The 20,424-nt window shown below is 32.6% G+C and overlaps 1 protein-coding gene across 41 annotated transcripts in view; it reads right to left on the bottom strand.

Annotated features, from left to right (window-relative positions):
• LOC130899969 (disks large 1 tumor suppressor protein) overlaps nt 1-20,424 on the bottom strand; it is a 1,257,949-nt gene that overhangs the window by 233,407 nt on the left and 1,004,118 nt on the right. For 37 of the 41 annotated variants that reach the window (XM_057810209.1, XM_057810221.1, XM_057810210.1 and 34 more), the window contains one exon: nt 10,816-10,851. In XM_057810209.1, the coding sequence (XP_057666192.1) occupies nt 10,816-10,851 (36 nt within the window). Of the gene's footprint in view, nt 1-600; nt 792-1,108; nt 1,291-10,815; nt 10,852-20,424 lie in introns of those variants that run through there. The other 4 variants (XM_057810235.1, XM_057810237.1, XM_057810236.1 and 1 more) reach the window with 4 other exon arrangements.

Here is a 20,424-nt window from a genome sequence, read left to right as displayed (position 1 = left end):
AAAAAATAATACAATAGAATTAAAATAATCCTCACGCGAAAAAATTTTTTTTGCTGTAAAATATTCATGATTTTTGAATTTTTCACACTCAAAGTGCACCACGAGAAGATTAGGAAAGGTTGATATAGACAAATACTAAATAAATATAAATTTTTCCAACTTCAAGTATCGATATCTCGAAAACGAAGTGAGATATCTAAAAATTTTATTCCTCATATTTTCACGTATATGTGTTCCTTATATTAGGTCGATTTACAAAATGGCATAGTCAAATCCAGGTGCCACGAAAATCGTACTCGTGCCAAAAAAAATGTAACAACTTCATTTGATTATTTGGAAAAAAGTTATCATCAATTATACGTAAATTTTAATGAACATTCAAAGCACTGAAACCAATATAAGTTTTCATTTATTTTATTCCCATATTTTTTTTGTAAATCCGCCGTAAAAACGAAGATTTAAAAAAAAATCATCGAAATCGGATGATTTTTCGATTTACTAGAGCCAAAAAACGGGGGGACCGCGAAAGTATAAAATTACCAGAGTTATACAAATGATGTAATTTTTGTAATAAAAATATTAACGATTGTTGGAACCTACCAATCGTTTTAGAAGAGTTGTTGACCCATTTTTCGCTTCACAGCTCATTTGGGTTACGTCCATTCCACGCGACGTAATGCAAAAACAAAACACTCGCGTCTAAACAGCGACAAAAAAAAAACAAAAGCAATCGATATATATGTTTATATAGTTCACTGAGCGCACTAATACCAATTTCCTATTTAGAAAAACTGGAATTGAAGACAATTCTTATGATAAATACATCATTATGTGACTAATGTAGAAGAGGAATTTTTTTCTATTTTTATTTATATCCATTAGAAAAATTTGATATTCAAATTAATGATTTTCAACATGAAGAATTTTTAATATATATTCTACTAGACGTATATTTCTAATCTGAAGCTAAAGCATGAATTATGTATTTCGGAATGTAATAGACTTTGTTGATATCTCGTCTTACGAAGATTCTATTTACATTTTCAATTATGTATTAAAATATATAGTAACTATGCAATTTAAATTTATATTGAATATTAAATATTACAATTTTAAACACTATTCAATTTCAGTTTTCCTATTATAATCAATTCCATAATATAAATTACACCACACAATAGTTTTATAAAACAATAACAAACAACACAAATATTTTTTTTAAAATCGAGAAAAAATATAACGGGTCATTGAATCGACCCTGAACGCGCACTAGACTAAATTCTAAAAATCGCAACAGCAGAAAATGTTGGTTAGTCTGTTTCCTACGATAAACCCAACCCACTTTTGTCGTGTGGATTCTATTTGCGATGCGTTACGAGATGGGCCAAAAAATTGTAAAAATTCACGAGGCCGTTCAACAACGCGTATTTTAAAATTATTCACGGATCTTACATCAAGATAAAATCACTGCCGTACGAATATAGTTAAAAGAGGGTAGTAAGTAGAACTCTAATAAAAAAAATAGCAACCGCTTTGTCCAATTTTAATTTGACCGTGAAATGTATAAACAAAGCATGAAGACCGCACTATGAGTAAATCCGATGGCATAATTATATGTACTCTCCTTAAATTGAGGTTTGATATATTAACGTTAGGTTGATCTATAACGTTATTTATTTCCATTGCTTTTATAGCTATAGCACGCGTCTCCCATTTCAGAAATATCGTTGAACGGCTATCCACTAATGAACGCGGAGCACGGCTCAATATTTTACAATGCAAAAAAATGTACAATCACTTGCCAATTGAAATCGAATCGATATCATCTTTTTCCGCTTTCCGCAATAATTTGTGGGCATATTTACTGAAAATTGCCTTCTACCCTGTAAACGATTTCTATTCTAATAATAATATTCAATTCCGGAATTGCTGCATAATGGTTAAATGCTATGGACTTATATATTCGAGGTCGAGTAAAATAATAAAATCAATTTTTATGATGTCACATTATATAAAACTAGCAATAACCGTCGGGGCTTCGCCCGCGGTTTGTTGAACCTCGCGTTCATGTACATGTACTTAAAAAGGTAAAGGTCGTCACAGAATTATCGGTAAATATCACACTTATCGATGTTAGACTTTTTATTGACCCACAATAAACAATAGTAAAAGTAAATTAATAGTTCAATTCCTAATCCTAGTAAATTAGGAATTTAATTCGTAATAGCATAATTTCTAATTAATACTTCGAATGTAAAACAAATAAAGAACCATTTCCGATATTTCATGTATGCCACGGTGAGAGATATTTTTATGAAACAAAATTATTGTGATTTCTGAAAACGGCCTCCTTCACATTATGAAAAAATCATATATCTATGCAGAATTTGCTGCGTAAAACGCTGGAAGCCCAATTTCATATTTAACCGTTTTTAAAGAAATCAAAAAGAAATTTCCCGGGACCCATTTCTAAAAAAGAATCGCTTTGATATCTCATTTCGTCATGAAGAATTGCTAAATATATGGTTCCGTAATAAAAATTTTTTGTTTAACTCTTTGAACCCTTTCCAAGTCGAATTTTGAAAATCGCAAAATTTGGTTTTTAGGTATTTGTACGGAGAATGTTTTAGTGCAAAAACGGAGTCGATATCTCAATTAGCGACGGAGAAAAATGAAAAAATCGAATTTGCAAACATACCCCGTTTTGTCTTTTTAAAATCGAAATTTCGCAAAATTCTTTCTTAGCGCACCGATACAAACATACCCTCAAAATTTCATGTCTCTATCTTTAATAGCCTTGGCTGGTAGTTGATGAGTGAGAGGATTTATAGATATAGATTAACAATAATGTAAGAACAGATTGATATACGAAAATAACTTGGTCTTCAAGATATTTAAACTTCAATTCGTGTCATTCTATGTCACAACAAAGATCAGTGATAATAAGTTTGGCTGATAGATCTATCCAACTATCAGATCCTGAATTTAGATGCTTAGCTATTCAAAAAGCGAAAACTGCATTGCTAGAAAATAATTATTCGGAAAAGATGATAAATTCAAGAAAAGGATAAACAGATACTACATTCAATTAGAAAACAAAATAGAAACGAAACATCAAAACATAAATATTTTTACTTACCATATGTACAAGGACTTTCCCAACAATTATCGAATTATTTCAATAAATTTGATATTAGTATAAGTCATAAAGACCAAATATTTCACAAAATTAAAATCTAAAACACCAAAATACAAAACAATTAATATTATATATCAAGTGCCTTGTACTAATTGTGACGCTGTCTACATAGGGCAGACATCTGAGTATTTAGAAAATAGATCAAGAGGTCATCTACACAATAAAAAAATAGAACTGCATTAACCAACCATGAAATATCAAAAAACCATAAATTCAATTACAAAGATTCAAAAATTCTTGAAACGGAATATAATATACGAAAAAGAGAATTCTAATACAGGAAAAAGCTATAAATGATAAACAAGAAAAAAATAATTTAAGTAAAATTTATAGCTCCACTTTGTAAATTGTAATAAAAGTATAAATAATTTAATTGACTACTGCTATATATTTGAGATGTAAGGACTAGGGAAAAATTAATTTTTCTTATTAGAACAAATTTCTATTTTGATATTCATAATGAAGATGATCTGTTGATCAATATAAATACGCAAATTGTCAGTGTCAATATCATATTTTGATAAATACTTAAAATTAGTTAAAACATCAATTTTATATCAATCTTTTAAAAATTATTAACAAGAACTAATCATTACCTATTACTATTATCTATAATTTTGTTACTCATTGCGGTTTTTTTCAGTATATTGAAATTTTATTTTATTTGTATCTTTCTTTAGATATTTTTATGTTTGTTTTTTAGTTTATACATCCTTTTGTCTAAAAATTGTAACAATTGTTTTGACAATAAAGCATTTCTCTCTATACCTAGAAATAAGAATAAGAATAAAAAATACTCGAGAATTTGTTTTTATGAGTATAAAATCAATTAAAGTAGCTTTTCATTTGAAGCATATGGATTTTTGCTTGTATTGATTTTGTTTCAACAATAAACAAAATTGTTATCATTACCAAATAATAATTAAGACGAAGATACAGCGAGAAAACATTATAAGGGTGATTCCGTTCTAACTGTGATATTCAATGTCCTGTATTGTTTTTTTGTACTAGTCATTAATTAATAATCAATTAATAAAAATTTTGTGTTAATTGAATAATTCTTAAGATATTTAAACATTATTTTTATACAATATAACTTGCCACTTAAAGAAAACTTATACTACATCACTTGAATGTCAGTACCGTGTCATGTCCATTCCTAGAATTTACCGATAAATTATTAATTTTTTTTGTCGTAACAAATGATTTAAACTAATTACCTTATAAATTCTAATGTTTATGATCAAACTGAGGAAAATTGATGCACTTGTTGTTTAATATCTTAAGTTACCATGTCAGTACCGTGGATAAATGAGTCAGTACCGTGGAACTCAAAATCCGACATTTGTGTCTTGCTCGTGATACTTTGAAGTTGTAGTAAATTCCTCTTAGAGTTTTATTTTTACAGTAAAATAGATGAATAATATGCATAAAAAAGTTAGAAAAGTTAAATTTTAAAATCTTGAAATTTTGAATACAAAAAATCACAGTTAGAACGGAATCACCCATAACTCGTTTCGATTTTAGATTTTTGATACAAAATTAGTTTTAAAAAACAGATAAAAATTTAACTATTCGTAGTGGCATTAAAATTTATGTAGTTTTATTTTTTTATCGTTTCGATAATCTATTTCCCAAATCCTGCAATGTCTGTTCTATTAAAACAACCTCAAAATCATTACGAAATACTTTATATATAATATTATTTCTTACATAACGAATGCATGATTTTTTTTTATATCTAGTTTGCTTAGGACAGTATCCTTAAGATCTTCCATTACTTATTGTGCTATAACACTTAATATGGAAGCTCACAAGGCATAACCATCAATTTCATTTTCAAATTTCTACTTTTATTGTTGTGCTTGTTAGTTCTATAGCTTTTTTCTTACAAATCCCATGTAATTTGCTCGCTGGTGCTCGTTTTGGCAACGTTCAACGCTTGTTGAACAATATTGCTCTTTTCATAACTAGTTACGTAAATAACTATTACATTACTTAGAATGAAAGTCAGTTATAGATTTCTGTTTAGCAAATGACACTCTAGGCAAAGCTACAATATTCCTCCACTAAATATCCATAAGTGTTGAGGTTGAATTTTGCTCTATTTATGTATGAAATCCGGGCTGGGGGTTCGTTAGGATGAATAATTGAGCTCCTCAATAGTCTTTGTCACATTAGACACAATCCACTCCTCAACTTCAAGGACATTCGGTTGTACGATTTGAATGATTTCTTGCGTGGCTTTGTCACTTTCAGTCATAACTTCCGGCCAAAGCTCACGACTAGATTTTTGCAAAGTGTAAGGTTTCAGTTCCTCCCATAAATCAGCAATTGTATGGATAGCGTCTTTGATGCTTAAGGATTTCATTGATTCAAATATGTTGAAACCTTCTTCGGACTTTTTTAAAATTGAACTGATGTTATTTCTGCGTTATCGATGTCCCCTTCCACTAATTCCTCCTCAGACGTGTTGGTGCTTTATTCAACAGTAATACAGTATGAGCTGGGGGATTTTCAACAGATCGAACGAACTCGTCGATAAAACAGGATTTGGAAAGATTGCAATCCATCTAAGCAGATTTTTTATTGCTATAATAAACCGACAAGGAAGATTCTTAGATTTACCAATAACGAATAGGGGAAGCATGTGTATTCCTCTAGGAGTAATGTTTAGCTATAAGTCTCGTTTCTGCCGCGGTATCATTTGGTGAAGCGAGTGTTTTTTTTTTTGGAAGCATTTCATAGTTTAAACCTGTTTTGTGAATGTTATAGACTTAGCAAGGTAATAGTTCATATTATTCGACCATTTCTGGAAACTTAACTGAAAACTTCTTGGCTACCTCAGCATCGGCGGATAGTTTTTCTCCAGAAATTGGTTTTCCAGCAATATATCCAGCCTTCTGTTGTTTACAGCTTATAGTTTTTTGTGCAAAGCTATTGCCTTTTCTTTTATTATGAGCCCAGATATCCGGGTTCCTTTATTTCTCTTTTGACAAAACCACATCCATAATGCAGTGTCAAGCAGTTGAAGTTCAAGTTTTTTCAGCATCTATTGTCATTGTCTTTTCGATTTTTTCTCCAATCTTTTATCGTCGTATGAGTTCGTTGGCTATTTCTAGAGTGATTCCGCTTTGTACAGTTTTTGTGGATCTGATAATTTTTCATTGATTCACATGAAAGAGTAACGTGTATATTTAACAGAAGAAAACTGTCGATTCGAGAGACATCGGAATACTAAAGCCGACAAGCGATGAGGAAAATACCAAAACTTTCGTGAAATCATTTATTAAGTGGAAGGACACAATCCCAATTGCTGCGAACAGAGACGATCTGGATGTTTTCTTGTACAGCTTTTTCGTTGCGCTGTGTTCGGTGTCTTAAGGGATTCAGAATATCAGTTGGATTGGACGTGTTCCAAAAACGATCTAGTGTTATTCGAAGTAGCTTCTTCTCCTTCTTTGAAAGACGATAATGTACGATATAAAGTGAACTATAAATTTGACGAACATAATCATTATTTTGATGAAAACTTTGCAACCGTTTTTCTGGCGTAAGTCTACCGATAATGAAATGTCAAACCGAATTACACAAAAAGCAACTATCGGCTATGTTAAATAAAGCAATGTTTTCGTGAACCTCTAAAAAAACCCCTATTTCAACCCATTTAAACAAAACGTTTGGTTTATCGGATATACTCGAGGCACCCGTGGACTTTGTTTTATGATACTCCCTGTATGTAAAATATCGACATATTAATTTTATGTCACCATAGGGGTAAACCATGATTTGAAAGAAACAAAAAATCAAGATAAATTATGAATAGAAATATATACTTTGACAATAATTCAAAAAGATTTTACACCTTTCGGTTAATCAGTTGGTAAAGAGGTTAAATCAGTTACTTTGATATTGAAAAAATGTTTTCCATTTTATAATATAGTGAATTATTTGTAGATACTATTATTTGTTCAAATGCAAATGGATGATATATAAATTAGTAGATGAAACATATTATCTCATCAACTCAAATATATCATTTTATTCATTCATTTTTTTTGAATTACGGAGAAATTAATAAGTATTTAGTTGGAGAACGATTATTATTTTGGCAAAGTTTCAATTTTAACAAATTATTTTTAGAGATGACAGAAGCGTGAAATATCAAATACACGTGAACCAATTTCAGAGTTTATTTTGATTATTATATGATTGTGAGCTCTCATACAAATCAACGAAACGTGAATAATCTATATTTATTATTAGAAAAAAGTGATTTTTGTGAAAATAATATGAAATTGGATGAAATTTCGAAATATCAATCGAAATAGGTGTTTCCAATCACTACCATGGATTACTCTATTAGTCATAAACTGATGACTGTCCTCCGTAAACTTGTGTTTGCTCTGTAGGGCAGTCATTGAAGCGTTATTGCTCCGAATTTTTTTACTGTGAATCGATTTGCATGAAATTTTGGAATGAGGCTCATCTTACCCTTAACTGAAAATGATCTCCGCACCCACCCTGGATGTGGTTGCTATCCCTTCTCAGTGGTGTAATTTGTTTAATCAAAATAACCTCGGATATCGATAGAGGCCCTAATTTTAAGAAAAACATGTTCTATGAAGTTTTTCAAAAACCCAATACTTTTCAAATTATTGGTAATTGAAAATTTGGAATTTTTTCACGTTTTGCATCGGTTTTTTGCAAATATCTCCAAAATTATGCATTTTAACGAAAATTTTATGAGGAAAAAATTGTAGCAGATAAAAAACTGAACAAATCGGTTTTTCATAAAGTGTTCTAAGTGCAATATTGAACGAGATATTAAAGATCTATGCCATCTAGCATCGAGCAGATATATTTTATACATTCTAATAAAATAGGGTTTGTAGTGGTTGAAATAAGCTTTAAAATAAGCACTGTTAAAAGTCTTTTGCACGTAAAATGAGTGAGTTGTAATGCAAATAAGAGGAACATCTGATGATTTTTTTCTTTAAAATCAATGGGTTTCACAAACGCCATTTCCACAATAATTAAAATTAATCGTATTCCACCTAGAATTAACTTTAATATTAAGAGTTTGATGAACTGTAGCAGTTGACACATAATTTTCAAATAAATCCAAATTAAAAATTCAAAAATTTTCGAATTTTTAAAATACCACCTTCTTTTCATAATATCTCAAAAATTATACAAGATACGTATAAAAGTATAATGATAAAGAATGTAGGTTTTTTTCAGACAAAATATTGGTTTATTTTTTTTTCTGTCACACAAAAATTGACGGTGATATGATTATTTAAAGAACGCGCAACAGCGCAATCACCGTCTCTCTCGAGCCCTTTGACCCTTCGCCGTTATAAAATAAAAGGTTTTCCACTATATATTGCCTTTAAAATGGTTTTTTATAAGTTGTGATAGCATCAACATTGAAGGACTTATAGTCCAAAAACTAATTTTGGAGTGTGAATATTTGGAGAAAAGTGGAAGTATACAGTAATAGAGACCCAAAACTATTGTCTTATGTATATATTATATTATTTTCGATTTTTCAATATGATTGATCAAGAACTAAACCTCAAATTTGTAGGAGAAGTGGAAAAACAGTTCTTGTGACACTACAAACAGTCTAGAGTTCACATTTTGACCTAGGAATGTATGGATCCAATATACTCTCTGCAGTTGTTTGCAGTATTGATAATAATTAATGACGTCTTCCTTATCTGCGTCTGAATACATTGAAAAACGTTTCATTGCTACACCAATTGATTTATTACTGATTACAAGTCGTATCCGTGTGCGCTCAAAAGTTTCATTTTGATTACAAGACTGTTGCAAGATCAACTGGGTTGTAACCTTTGTTTCAAAACAGTTGCATCGTGGGCGATCTCCAGGTCCTCCAGATTTGACCCCAAGCGATTAACGGCTGTTTCCAAAACTTAATAATGCATAGTACGCTTTTCTTAGAATAATTTAGTCAAATGTGGGTAAATGAGCGATTTGCAGATGTTGAACAGTCTTCATTTGAAGAAATTGTTCATTCTAAGTGGGTCTGGGTTTGAGCAAAGGGATCGCGATTATTTCGTTTATAAATTCAAACCGGATACTATCTCGTATCAAATTAGTCACATGTCGAAAAGTATTCGATTTGAGGTAATAAAATATTAGGACATACCTTCTAGAAATAGAGTAGTTCTGTTCAATATGAAAAAATTTCCTTATAATAGAAAATTATCTATAGAATCAATACATAATGTCGGCTTCCAATGTTCACTTTGTTTATTAAATAATCATACAAAAAGAAAGCTTTAATATTTGTAGGGACTTCTTGGTTGTCTAGGGTTCTTTTCTTCTTAAATCGCTGGTTAGAAAGAAAACACTTTTATTACAGAATTTAAACAATGAAAACACTTTACTTATGTATAATATAAACAAGAGAACTAAGGTTGGTAGTAAAAATATTCGTGTATGTGGTTTGTACGTTAAATGAGCTGGAGATTGTCTTAATTACGCGGGAAGACGTCTTAGTTGCGTAATCTTTACCGTCTACGTCTTACTCCCGACTGACTCGACTGTTATTATCGGCTTTAGGCTGCTGAATAGAACTCGTGTTTGAGATGTAAAACCATTCTTTTGGTCAAATTGAAAAAATTGTGGCATTGCATTTTCAACCTGTCTTTGGATCAACATTTTTTCTCTCACAAGAATTTCACCATAGATCTAAATGCTGGTTGTGTTAGGGGTTCAATATCATCACGTTTATCCAATCTTGGATATTTCATCGATAAAACCTCTTAAATTCACATCAGCTGTACACTATATGCCTCTGCATTGTCGGCTCGACCATCTAGAATGGTTTCTATCCGTTCGAATGGACCTCTCTTTGCGACAGGTTCTAATCATTGTCCTTTGTCTAACCAGTGATTTCCCTTGTTCGATTTGTTAAGATAAAATCATTTTTCATAGCGTCTAACATATCGTCGGATTTCGGAAGGGTCTAAGGGGAATGAAGCCCCGTGTCCCGAGCAGATGGGGGCATCGCAAAATAACTAATTTGATCATTCATTTTAAAAGCAATACTGGATCCGTAGCAAAACTCGCATTTTTTTCTAAAAATTGTTTGAAAAAATGTTACATTAAAAATATTTCGAGTCGATTTCGATTTCCTAAGTGTGACCTGGGTCGATTTGAGCCCCATTGAGACAGGAAGCTATTTACACCCCTAGTCGATGTTTCGTTTGAATCTCGTATGACCTTTTGGAAAAATTTTATAGATCTTTCTGAACGATTTTCAATGGCGTTATATGACAACTTGGGAAGGTCCAATCTGGTTGAGGACTTGGAACTGAATTCTCTCTCATTAACTATGTTTTTTACTTAAATTTCATATATTTCCTTGTTGCCACGGCATCTTTGAACGTCTGTTTTCAATAATTTTTTAACAATACACGAAGTAATAAGAAGAGAATCATTAAAAAAAAGTAAAGCAATGCTAGTCTCTAAAGAATCAACAATCATCAATATTTGAAACGAAAACATTCAATCTACGAATATATTTGATTTTATGCAACAATCGAATTAAATATGATAATTGTAAGAAATTATATACTTACTGGTTTATCTCCAGATCCAAGAAGAGGAGAATGAGCCTGAAACAAAAATTCAAAGTTCAATTTTCGTAGTCAAATTGCATAAAAAATAATGTCAGAATTATTATAACATGCCAATCGGCAATTATTTACTGTAGCACAGTAGTCGCTTCTGTTTTGTAGCCACATCCGATTCCTCACAAGCCCGGACTGGAGCCGTTTGGAGCCCTCAGCTCTAACTTGCAGAGAGAGGCCCTCTAGGGTCTGGGGTGTATGGAATACGCAGATCCGGTATATTTCTCGAAAACTCCTTCATCAATAAAAAGCAAATTGGACGTAAAATCGTTTTTGACTATTTTAAGTTTAGATGAAACTTTTTCATATACAACTTGGATACAAAGAACAAATTTATATGCAATATAAAATTTGGTAAACAACCTAGATTATTGGTACAGAACAGAATAAGTAAATGTAAAACACTGCAAACATTGTCTAATTTCAAAGTCAGTATATGGCCGTCTCTTCAGTTGCGTCTCAATCGTCTTCTTCGTAACTGCATGTTTTTATCGTTGATCTCAGTGGACCCTGTCGCTATGAAGTTGTTGTATTATTGAGCTATCTGTCGCAGTTCCATCAACAGCTGACTCCTTTCAATTTTACACAGTGTAAGATACACTGTACAAAACGTCTTTACTTGAGCAAAATCTTTCTTAAAAACTCATCCTCGCACAGTCCGAAGTATCAAAATATACAATTTTGTAATGTTGAACTGTTGAAATCGATTCAATATCATTTCCGTCTAGCTCAAGAGTACCTACACAAGAATAGGTTTTTGTTTTTTCTGTTTTGCGTATAATTCTTCAAAATACGCGTCATACATTTTGTCCTTAACTTGCTGAAACAGTGTTTGTATTAAGTTCTCAGTTAAAGCGTGGTCAGCTGTTTTGATTTGCAAATATTTAAAAGTAGGAGAAGTGGAGAAATAAATTTTGTAAAATAAAACACAAGTTTTTGAATTTGGATCGATGACTTATCAGGTTTCCAGCTGGGAATCGAGATTCACTGTTAAAACCGAAATTTGGGACTTCCAAGAGTGTTTCTTAAGTGATGCTTGAAGCAAAAAATTTTTTTTTCCTCCAGAAACTATTTTTTTTGCTATAGAGATAGTGAGGCTGAATTTGTGAATTATTTTGCAGAAAATGGCTCAAGATACAAGACAAACATCATAACTGGGTAGTGTCTGAGGTGAAAAAGTTTAGGCCTTCTTTTGGGTCAGCAGTCTGGATTTACAAAATTCTCATGGTTCTTGTGAAGTAGGGTAGTAGGAGCCGGGAAAATTATTGGAAAAAAATATCTGAAACCAACAATGTATTTCGTAAGAGTTTTATTGACCATCAAAAAATTTCACTTCCGCCAGATAACATCAAACTTAGACTTATGAAAGAATTTGTGGAGACGTTAAACAAAGAAGGAGATTGTTTTAAATATTTGTGCAAAATATTTCCGTCTCTACCAGAGGCAAAACTAAAAAAAGGAATCTGTGTAGGACCACAGATTAAGGGATTAATGAAATATTCAAATTTGTAAATGTTATTAAAGATAAGGAGAAAGATGCAAGGAGTGATATAGTAAATAAATTTCTAAGAAATTATAAAGACCCAAACACAAATTTTGAATATACTAGTAAGCGGTAGAATCATATTGGCACTTGATATTGCATGTTGCCCTATCGAAGAAACAAGAAGAATTTGGTGCCATATGCCGGTCAGCAAAACGGAGGATGACGGACAAGGCAATAAATTATTGTGTGACGAAAACAATCTCGATATGTGTCACAAATGATAAATTTTTACATTTTGATCATTTCAGTTTTTTTGAGAAAGTAATATGGTCAAAGTAAGTACGAAGCAAGTACGAAGGTGGTGGAAATATAAACCGAAACTTTTGAATAAACAACCGGGACCGCGTAACCTCGCTTTTTAATCCATAAGCGAGAAGTATGTACCAGGGTCTGTCGCAACACATCAATACTCGTTTTTTGGTCAAATATAATATAAAATTCACGGAAATTTATCGAATATTACCCAAAAAAATCGGAGATGAGTGTCTCTCCAAGTCTGAAATGTATGAATGATGTTGTGATTTCCGAAAAGGTCGAGAAGTGGGCGAAAACTTGCTACATACTCATAACAAGTGTTACCGATGAGAAAGTCAGCGTTGTGGACAAACTCATTTATATGCAGACCATTTAGGTCCATGTAATTTCTCTCCACTTCGATCCTTTGCTTTTTCTCTCCAGTTCTGGATATTTTTGTCTCTCTAAGGTCTTCTCCTCTTGCATCTGGTATCTTCCTCGTTTCAAGAGTCTCTCTTTGTCCATTCGTTCTAAGTCACTTAGCCGTTGTAACTTTTTGCATTTATAAATGGTGAATCATTAAAAAGTGTGTAAATTTTATGGTTTGATCTTCTGCCTCGTCCTAGCTCTGTCTGCTTTCTTCCAAAAATTCTTCTTAATATTTTTCCCTCCCAGATTTCCAATTTCTGTTTAGTTTTATTCGTCATTATCCAGGTTTCCAAGGAGTGAGTCAGGTTGGGTCTCAAAATTGTTTTATAAATTCGAATTCGAGAGGTGGCAAAAGTTTATAGACTGTGACAAAGATTATCTAAAAAATTTTAGCAAAATTGAGGTTTATATTTGTACCACCTTCGTATTTTTGATCAGACCAGTGAAAAGGCTAAGTTGGAATTTCTGGAACCGTTTGTGATATTCATATTGAACTACACCGCTACACCAACACTCACAATTACACCGTCTGACGCGACTAAAAGTTTAGTCTCTGAAGACGATAACTTGGTTATCGAAACGCGCGTCAGACATGGTAATGGTGGTGTTAACAGTTTATTCATTGAAAACGCTGATTATGTGATTGAATCAAATAAGAAAGTTATATTGTTGTTAATAAACGATTGTAATGAATTACAGTGTAGAAGTATTGCGTTTTTTATTCGATAAAACCTCATTAAAATACATTTTTTACAGCGTAGTGAGACGAATGTTGGTAATAAAGTTGGTGTACTGGGGTTAACAAAAGATTATTATTCAGCTCTAGGTTGATTAAAAATATTATAATTATTCTTTATGAACCTAATGTTCGGATTTTAATATGACTTTTTCCTAGTTCTAGAAAATATAAACAGGAGAAAATCTCTATTTTTAAAATTATGTATTCATACTTTCGGATTAAGGTCAACCCATCAAAAGAGAAATAGTAACAAACGAAAATTTGTTCTGCGAAAAGACTGTACATACATTAGTCGCACAAAGGCAGGCGCTTTTCACGCCACCATACATTTATCATAACCAACAGTAGGTACGTCTTTAGTGTTGAATGCAAAGATTTCTTTGTAGAAATTTTTCATAACCTCGCAATAGATGTGATGGTATATATATATCTATCTATCTTTCTAGCTTACATTTTTACATAAGCGAAAATTGCAGATTTTACGAACTGAGAAAATTACGGATTAGGATTCCGGGGTTTGAAATATGAAGATTCTGTGAATATTGGAAGGGGAGATATAAAAGGCCTTTTTTTATTAGAGCCAACCGCAAACAAATATGCTAGGAAAGTAACTGGCAATCAATAGATTCATTTTATTACAGTTTGGCAAATACAGGAGTGAATGTCGAGAAACGTACGATAAATAATCAAAGTACTAAATTCTGTACCCCAGAATGTAAACAATGAAAGTAGGTACACACGCAGTGCTCTTCACTATCAAACAGACCTGCTTGAGGGACCGTACTAATCCCTACTACCATCATCTAGTAACGCGCATTGACGAGCGTGGCTATTTTACATTCATTCCTACATTTGCCAAAGTGTAGAGCAAATTATGTCACCTCAATCAAAAGAGATGATGTTTGTCAGAAATATTTTCTAGCAAGTGCTCATGGATTCGTACAAACAAACAGAGGCTTGTGTTTCCACTGTAAAAGAGGCTGTTACTGAAGAACCCGAGGAAAATGTTAATCGCGAACTGATAGAGCTAGAAGAAACGATCGCCGAAAAACTTGTTGATGACGAAGATTTAACTACAGATGTGTTTAGCCGGTGAGGAAGAAGGAAATGGCCAGTTTATGACAGACAGCGAAATAATGATGAAGCGTCTGCTGTTCATTTAGTTAGTCATGATGCTGCAATGGGTGCTTTTTATACTTCCATGTGAGCAGAAGGAAATGATGTTTTCGCAAATGATATTCTTGTTTTAGAGAGGCTTCAAGAGAATGTGTTAAAATTGTCGTTTCAAATCAAGAGGCAGAAGAAAATTAGCAGTTTCTTTACTCCAATGGAATAGTCCACAAGAACTGAACGTCTTGGTATGTTTGCGTTTCTGTTTACAATAGGCAGAGGCTAAGAAGATTATTTTGACACTCGAATAGACAAAAATGAAGGTAAGGCAAATCAAAGAATATCAAAATGTTTCCAGACTAATCCAGAACTAAAACAGGAAGATCCTTTATGAGGCGTTCCGTATCAAAACTCGCCTTATCCATGGAAAAACTGTTTACGTTCTTATTATTAAAAATTTGTTAACGATATTTTTTATATACGTCAATGAAACACCTAGCAACTCTTGTGCTCTGCTACTTTGAAATATTTTTTCTTTAATAATTTTATTTTTTAATTTTAATTATGGATTATGGCGAGTTTTGAAATGTCTTTGTGGATAAGGCGAATTTGGAAACGTTTTTTTTTCGCATAAATTAGTTATTGATCAAACTAAGGACCACAAATTACAATTTTTTTATTGAAATCTAAGCAAAATACAAAAAAAGCAAACACATTAACTAAAATCTATAAGCAAAATAAAATGAAAATTGTAACTACACCCTAAGTTCTCCATTTTCACAGTTATTTTCTTGGCAAAAGTCTTAGACATCATCAGAAGCACCAACTACTTCATTAGCCACCTCAGGGCTTAAAAGGTTTTTGTAAAACGATAGTTCCTCTCTGTCGACCTATTATTTGCCAAAATGTTTTGATAAAAGCTTTTAATGATCATGTAACTTTTCAGGCATGACGGGTACTCCTTTTTGTATAATCAGGTACTTTGGGATTGACCAAGTTTTTTTGACAGTCAAAAGAGAAAGTAAGACTTTTTGGATTCTCTTCTTTTAATTTTGAGAAAAAAGCATTAGATCTTATTTTGTGCACTCGCTTTTCCGTCATAAGTCTTACTTTGTTTTCTTGAGACTTCTCAATGTTGATTTTTGATTTTTAAGCTGACTTGGGTTTCTTCGTGTTTTTTTTGGGTCTGCAAGTACCACATTAATATCCATTTTTGCACATTGGTTGACCAATTGAATCTCTTTCCAAGAAAACCTTTAAATTGCTAAATACTACAAAAAATAAGTGTTTATTCGTCAGGAAACCAAACAATACTGATGGAAAAATACGGATAACACAGAATCGCGCAAAAAGGTTCTAATCTCGTGATGCCGAATCAAGCAATTTGATTGAGTAATTGGATAAAGCGAGTTTTGGTTTGACCGGCAATACTTAACCAAATAAAATATAGGATAGGGCGAGTTTTGTTTGGTTTTGCGATTCCAATGTGCATAGATATTAGGACGAAGAATAATTATAGAGCACAAACTCGATAAGGCGATTTTTGATATGGAACCCCTCTTATCTACAACGCTGTTCAATATAGTATTAGAATGGGTAGTACGTGAAATCGGTTTCAATAGAACAGGGACATTAAAAACATAAACAACGCGAATAATGGAATATGCAGACGATGTAGTAATCCTTTCAACATCGGAAAACCAGTTTTAAAAAGCCTGCGAAGCCTTCAGAGAACTGGTAGACACGCGAATCTACGAGTCAACGACGATAAATCGAAATTCATGATGATTACAATACCAGAAACGAAAAGAGCAATGAGAATTTTGTCAATACAACTGAAAGAAGAAAAGGCAATGAGCTCTGGAAGCGAGGATGATGAGGGGAAGTGAACGGTTGGAAGCGATGAACACGATAATAAGATCCCGAAAAATCTACAGAAAGGCGAAGCTACCTCTATTCAAAACAATAATGAGACCAACAGTGAGCTACGAAGGCAAAACGTGGATTCTTGACAAAACAAGGGAAGACAACTTAGATATATGAAAAAAAATACTTAGAAGGATACTAGGTGGTAAAAAGGAGGGAGATTTATGGCTGAGAAGAGCAAATAATGAAATAAGGAATCTACTTGGCAAAGTCGAATTAAGCAAAATGATAAGATCCGAAAGAATATAGTGGCTGGGTTGCATACAGAGAATACTAGATTTTAATACAACAAAAAAACGTAGAACAAGAAGGAACAAGAAAAAAATGAAGACCAAGGAAAAGATGGTACGCTGATGTGATAGAAGAGCTAAGAGAGTGTTAAATGACAACCTTCCACCGGGATCATTGGTACATAAGCCTTCAAAGGGTTATACGACCTATGAACAATGATTCTAGAAATAGTACAAAAATCAAAAAAAGTGCATTTTACCATTTGATAGAGTAGCTTGAAACTTAGATCCATTCATTGCCGATTCACTTGGCATATCTTTATATTGTTTTCCATTAAATATCATCCATTGATGTCAATCTCTTGATAAGGCAACCTATCGCTCCTGTGAACACCAGTGGGATGCTGAAGTTTTAAGCCTTATGGAACAAAACCAAGATATAAAGTTGCTTCAGGGTAACTAGTTTCCACTAAACCTACAGGCCATTCTAGAAACAGCTTTTGCACCATCTACACTAACAGAAATACCAGCTTCTCTTTTATATGACAATGTTAACAACGAAAGTATGCAGCCTCTTGCCTTTGTTAAGTCACTAACATCAAAACTATCGACAAGAATGGGAGAAGAAGAAATTGGGCAAATCCTATACAGACAACCTAAGATGTTTTACGATAGTCCCTGCACTTGAGGAGCTTGTGCCCAGACTAGTCAAAAGTACTGAAAAAACACCAGTCGTAAGAAGAAAAACCTTAAATTAAAGGGAAATTCCAATTACTAAAGACCTTTTTGGAAAGGAAAATAATAAATAATTCAAATATAGATAGAAGTGGTACTAAGCAGAAACACGTGACTTAATAATGTCATGGATGTGAGGAGAATAAGATGGCAGATATGAGGCCATGTACTAAATGCGGTACCATGAGAAGTCCGTCGGTTTGTTATTAGATGATACGGACACTTTTGACTGTTCTAGTGATTACTAATATGAGATGCCTATTTTGTTTATATTAAAATCTGATTGATTGATTCGAATGTATAGTTTTAATTTCATTTCAAATCTCCCTTATCGACTCTTTTGGATTTCTTGCGAGAAATCAAGATAAATCCTAACTACCACATAAGTTTTGTTTAACGTGCGTGAGACTGCGAAACAAGAACCCAGACATATGTCATTTTCTATACTTAACTCAAACAAAAGGCATTATAGACAAGCCTTAAAAACACTAATCGGTACGGCCAACAGATCCATCATACATAGTGCCTAACTGCCCATGTCAAAGCCTCCAAATCAATCAGGATTCTACCCCCGAACGTCTTATAAGTCAACTTAATAAGGTATCTAAAGATAGTGATCCAAGTTATGAACTATCAAATTCAGAGGAACCGCACTTATTGACACTTAGTGATTTAAGCGATTTAGTACGTAATTTGAATAAAGCATGATGAGTTTTTGTGCTCCAAAGTAAACAACTAATTCCGGAAATTTCTTATTTTCGACAAATCACTCGCAATTGTTCATCGACTTCTCAAGAATTAGTTTTTGCTAATGGTGCAGATATGAAAGAAATTTGCGAAGAGCTACGCTTGGAAAATTTGTGGCGATTTTAAAGTCATTGCACTCTTGCTTGGACTACAACTTGATTACACAAATTTTTTCTATTTCATTTGCAGGGACATTAAGGACCGAAAAAAACATAAAATAAAGAAAATGTGGCTCAAGCCCAGGTCATAATAAAAATGATCATTTAGTGAACCATCGTTGCACATGAAGCTCCCGTAATAAAAAGACATAATAAAAACTATGCCTAGATATCGAAGTGGATTTATTTATCTGAAAGAGAAATTTCCCAAACTTAGTGAGGCAAAAATTGAAGAGGAAATATTTTTAGTTCCACAAACACGATAACTGATAAAGGATAACATAAAATAAAATGTCTGACATGTTTTTACATTTTTTTTAAAACGTGTTTAAAGATTATTTACTTTATCATAACCCTCTACCATTTACTGATAATCATCGGTTTTTTTGAGTGATGAAGTCCCGATACTTCCTTGGCAGTTTACAAGTTGTTTATGTATTGAAGGGGTGGAGAAACTTTATTATTGAATGAGTTTTGTCCGAATCTTTAGAAAACTAGTTGAACGTATCTAGAAACACAATTCATCGAAACGTAAAAAATCAGCATCGCATACATAAATGAAGAAAAATAAAAGAAACTCGTGTCGGATATCAACGTAAACATGTAATTTCGGCAAAAGGTTCCCATTGTGTTGCCGCAACAGTCGTTGAAAATTTATTAGTTGGTCTCCAAAAAAGCCCCGGACGTTTTTCACGTAGCCAAGCCCGTAGGGAAATCGTCAAAACGAAACATATATTTTAATTCTAAATCAACCAACATTAGCTACTAGCACCATTTTGCGGTTATAGAAGGGGCGCCGATCGATATTTTTATTTGGAATTAGATTCATTCGCATTAAAAAAGTTGAAAAATTGAATTTTAGGTAAACAATAATTGTTCTTAGATTTGGTAATAGGAGAAGGAACAGTTTTTTCAGATTATTCTGCATGAGACTTGGATCAATTAAAGTATCAGTAAACAAAAGAGTACAACTTCCAGAGCCCACGTAGAAGACCTTTCTTCTGGACTGCAACATAATTCATGTAAAGTGCCACGTTTTATAATCAGAAAATGATTCTGCTGATAATGCCTTGTTGCTATTCGAATTAAAGCAAAGTGGTGATTACCATCATGACATAAATGTGAAAGTTTTCAAATATTGGTTCTAAAAAGTTGAAAATATAACCTTTTAATTGCAAATTGTCAAATTTGATGCATGAATTCATAACCATTCTTTGTCTTGTTTAATATTAAAAACATGTCTTTTGTTATTAGACTCTTCCTTGGAAATGACAAAGTTTGATTGGAAATTACAACCGTAAAGAAGTTTTAGAATTAAATTATACATAATATGAAAATAAATTTTTTTAAACCAACTGAGAGGTAAAAAATTTCTACCTACCATTACTTAGCAGTCTCATACAGTGTACAAAATTTTTTTTGGATATTTTGAGGCCCTATAACTAACTCCTTGAGGATTTTGGATACCCCTATGCGTTTTTGCTCTGTCTTGGACACACTGTTTATCGATACGTCAAGGAAGCAATGAAATAATTGGTTCGAAAGCGAACCTCATCAGCTGCCTGTTGAGATCTCGCTCAAACACCACGCTCTGATACCTGATCACCAATATGTTATCAATTGTACATACATAATAGTTTTTATTTGAATGTGAAGCGGTTGACTTTTCTATTTGTGATCATCTAGATTCGTAATTCGGGCGAT

This window comes from Diorhabda carinulata, chromosome 12, assembly GCF_026250575.1.
Source record: "Diorhabda carinulata isolate Delta chromosome 12, icDioCari1.1, whole genome shotgun sequence".
Classification (NCBI taxonomy): Eukaryota; Metazoa; Arthropoda; class Insecta; order Coleoptera; family Chrysomelidae; genus Diorhabda; species Diorhabda carinulata.
This window is presented reverse-complemented; position numbering and strand designations above follow the sequence as displayed.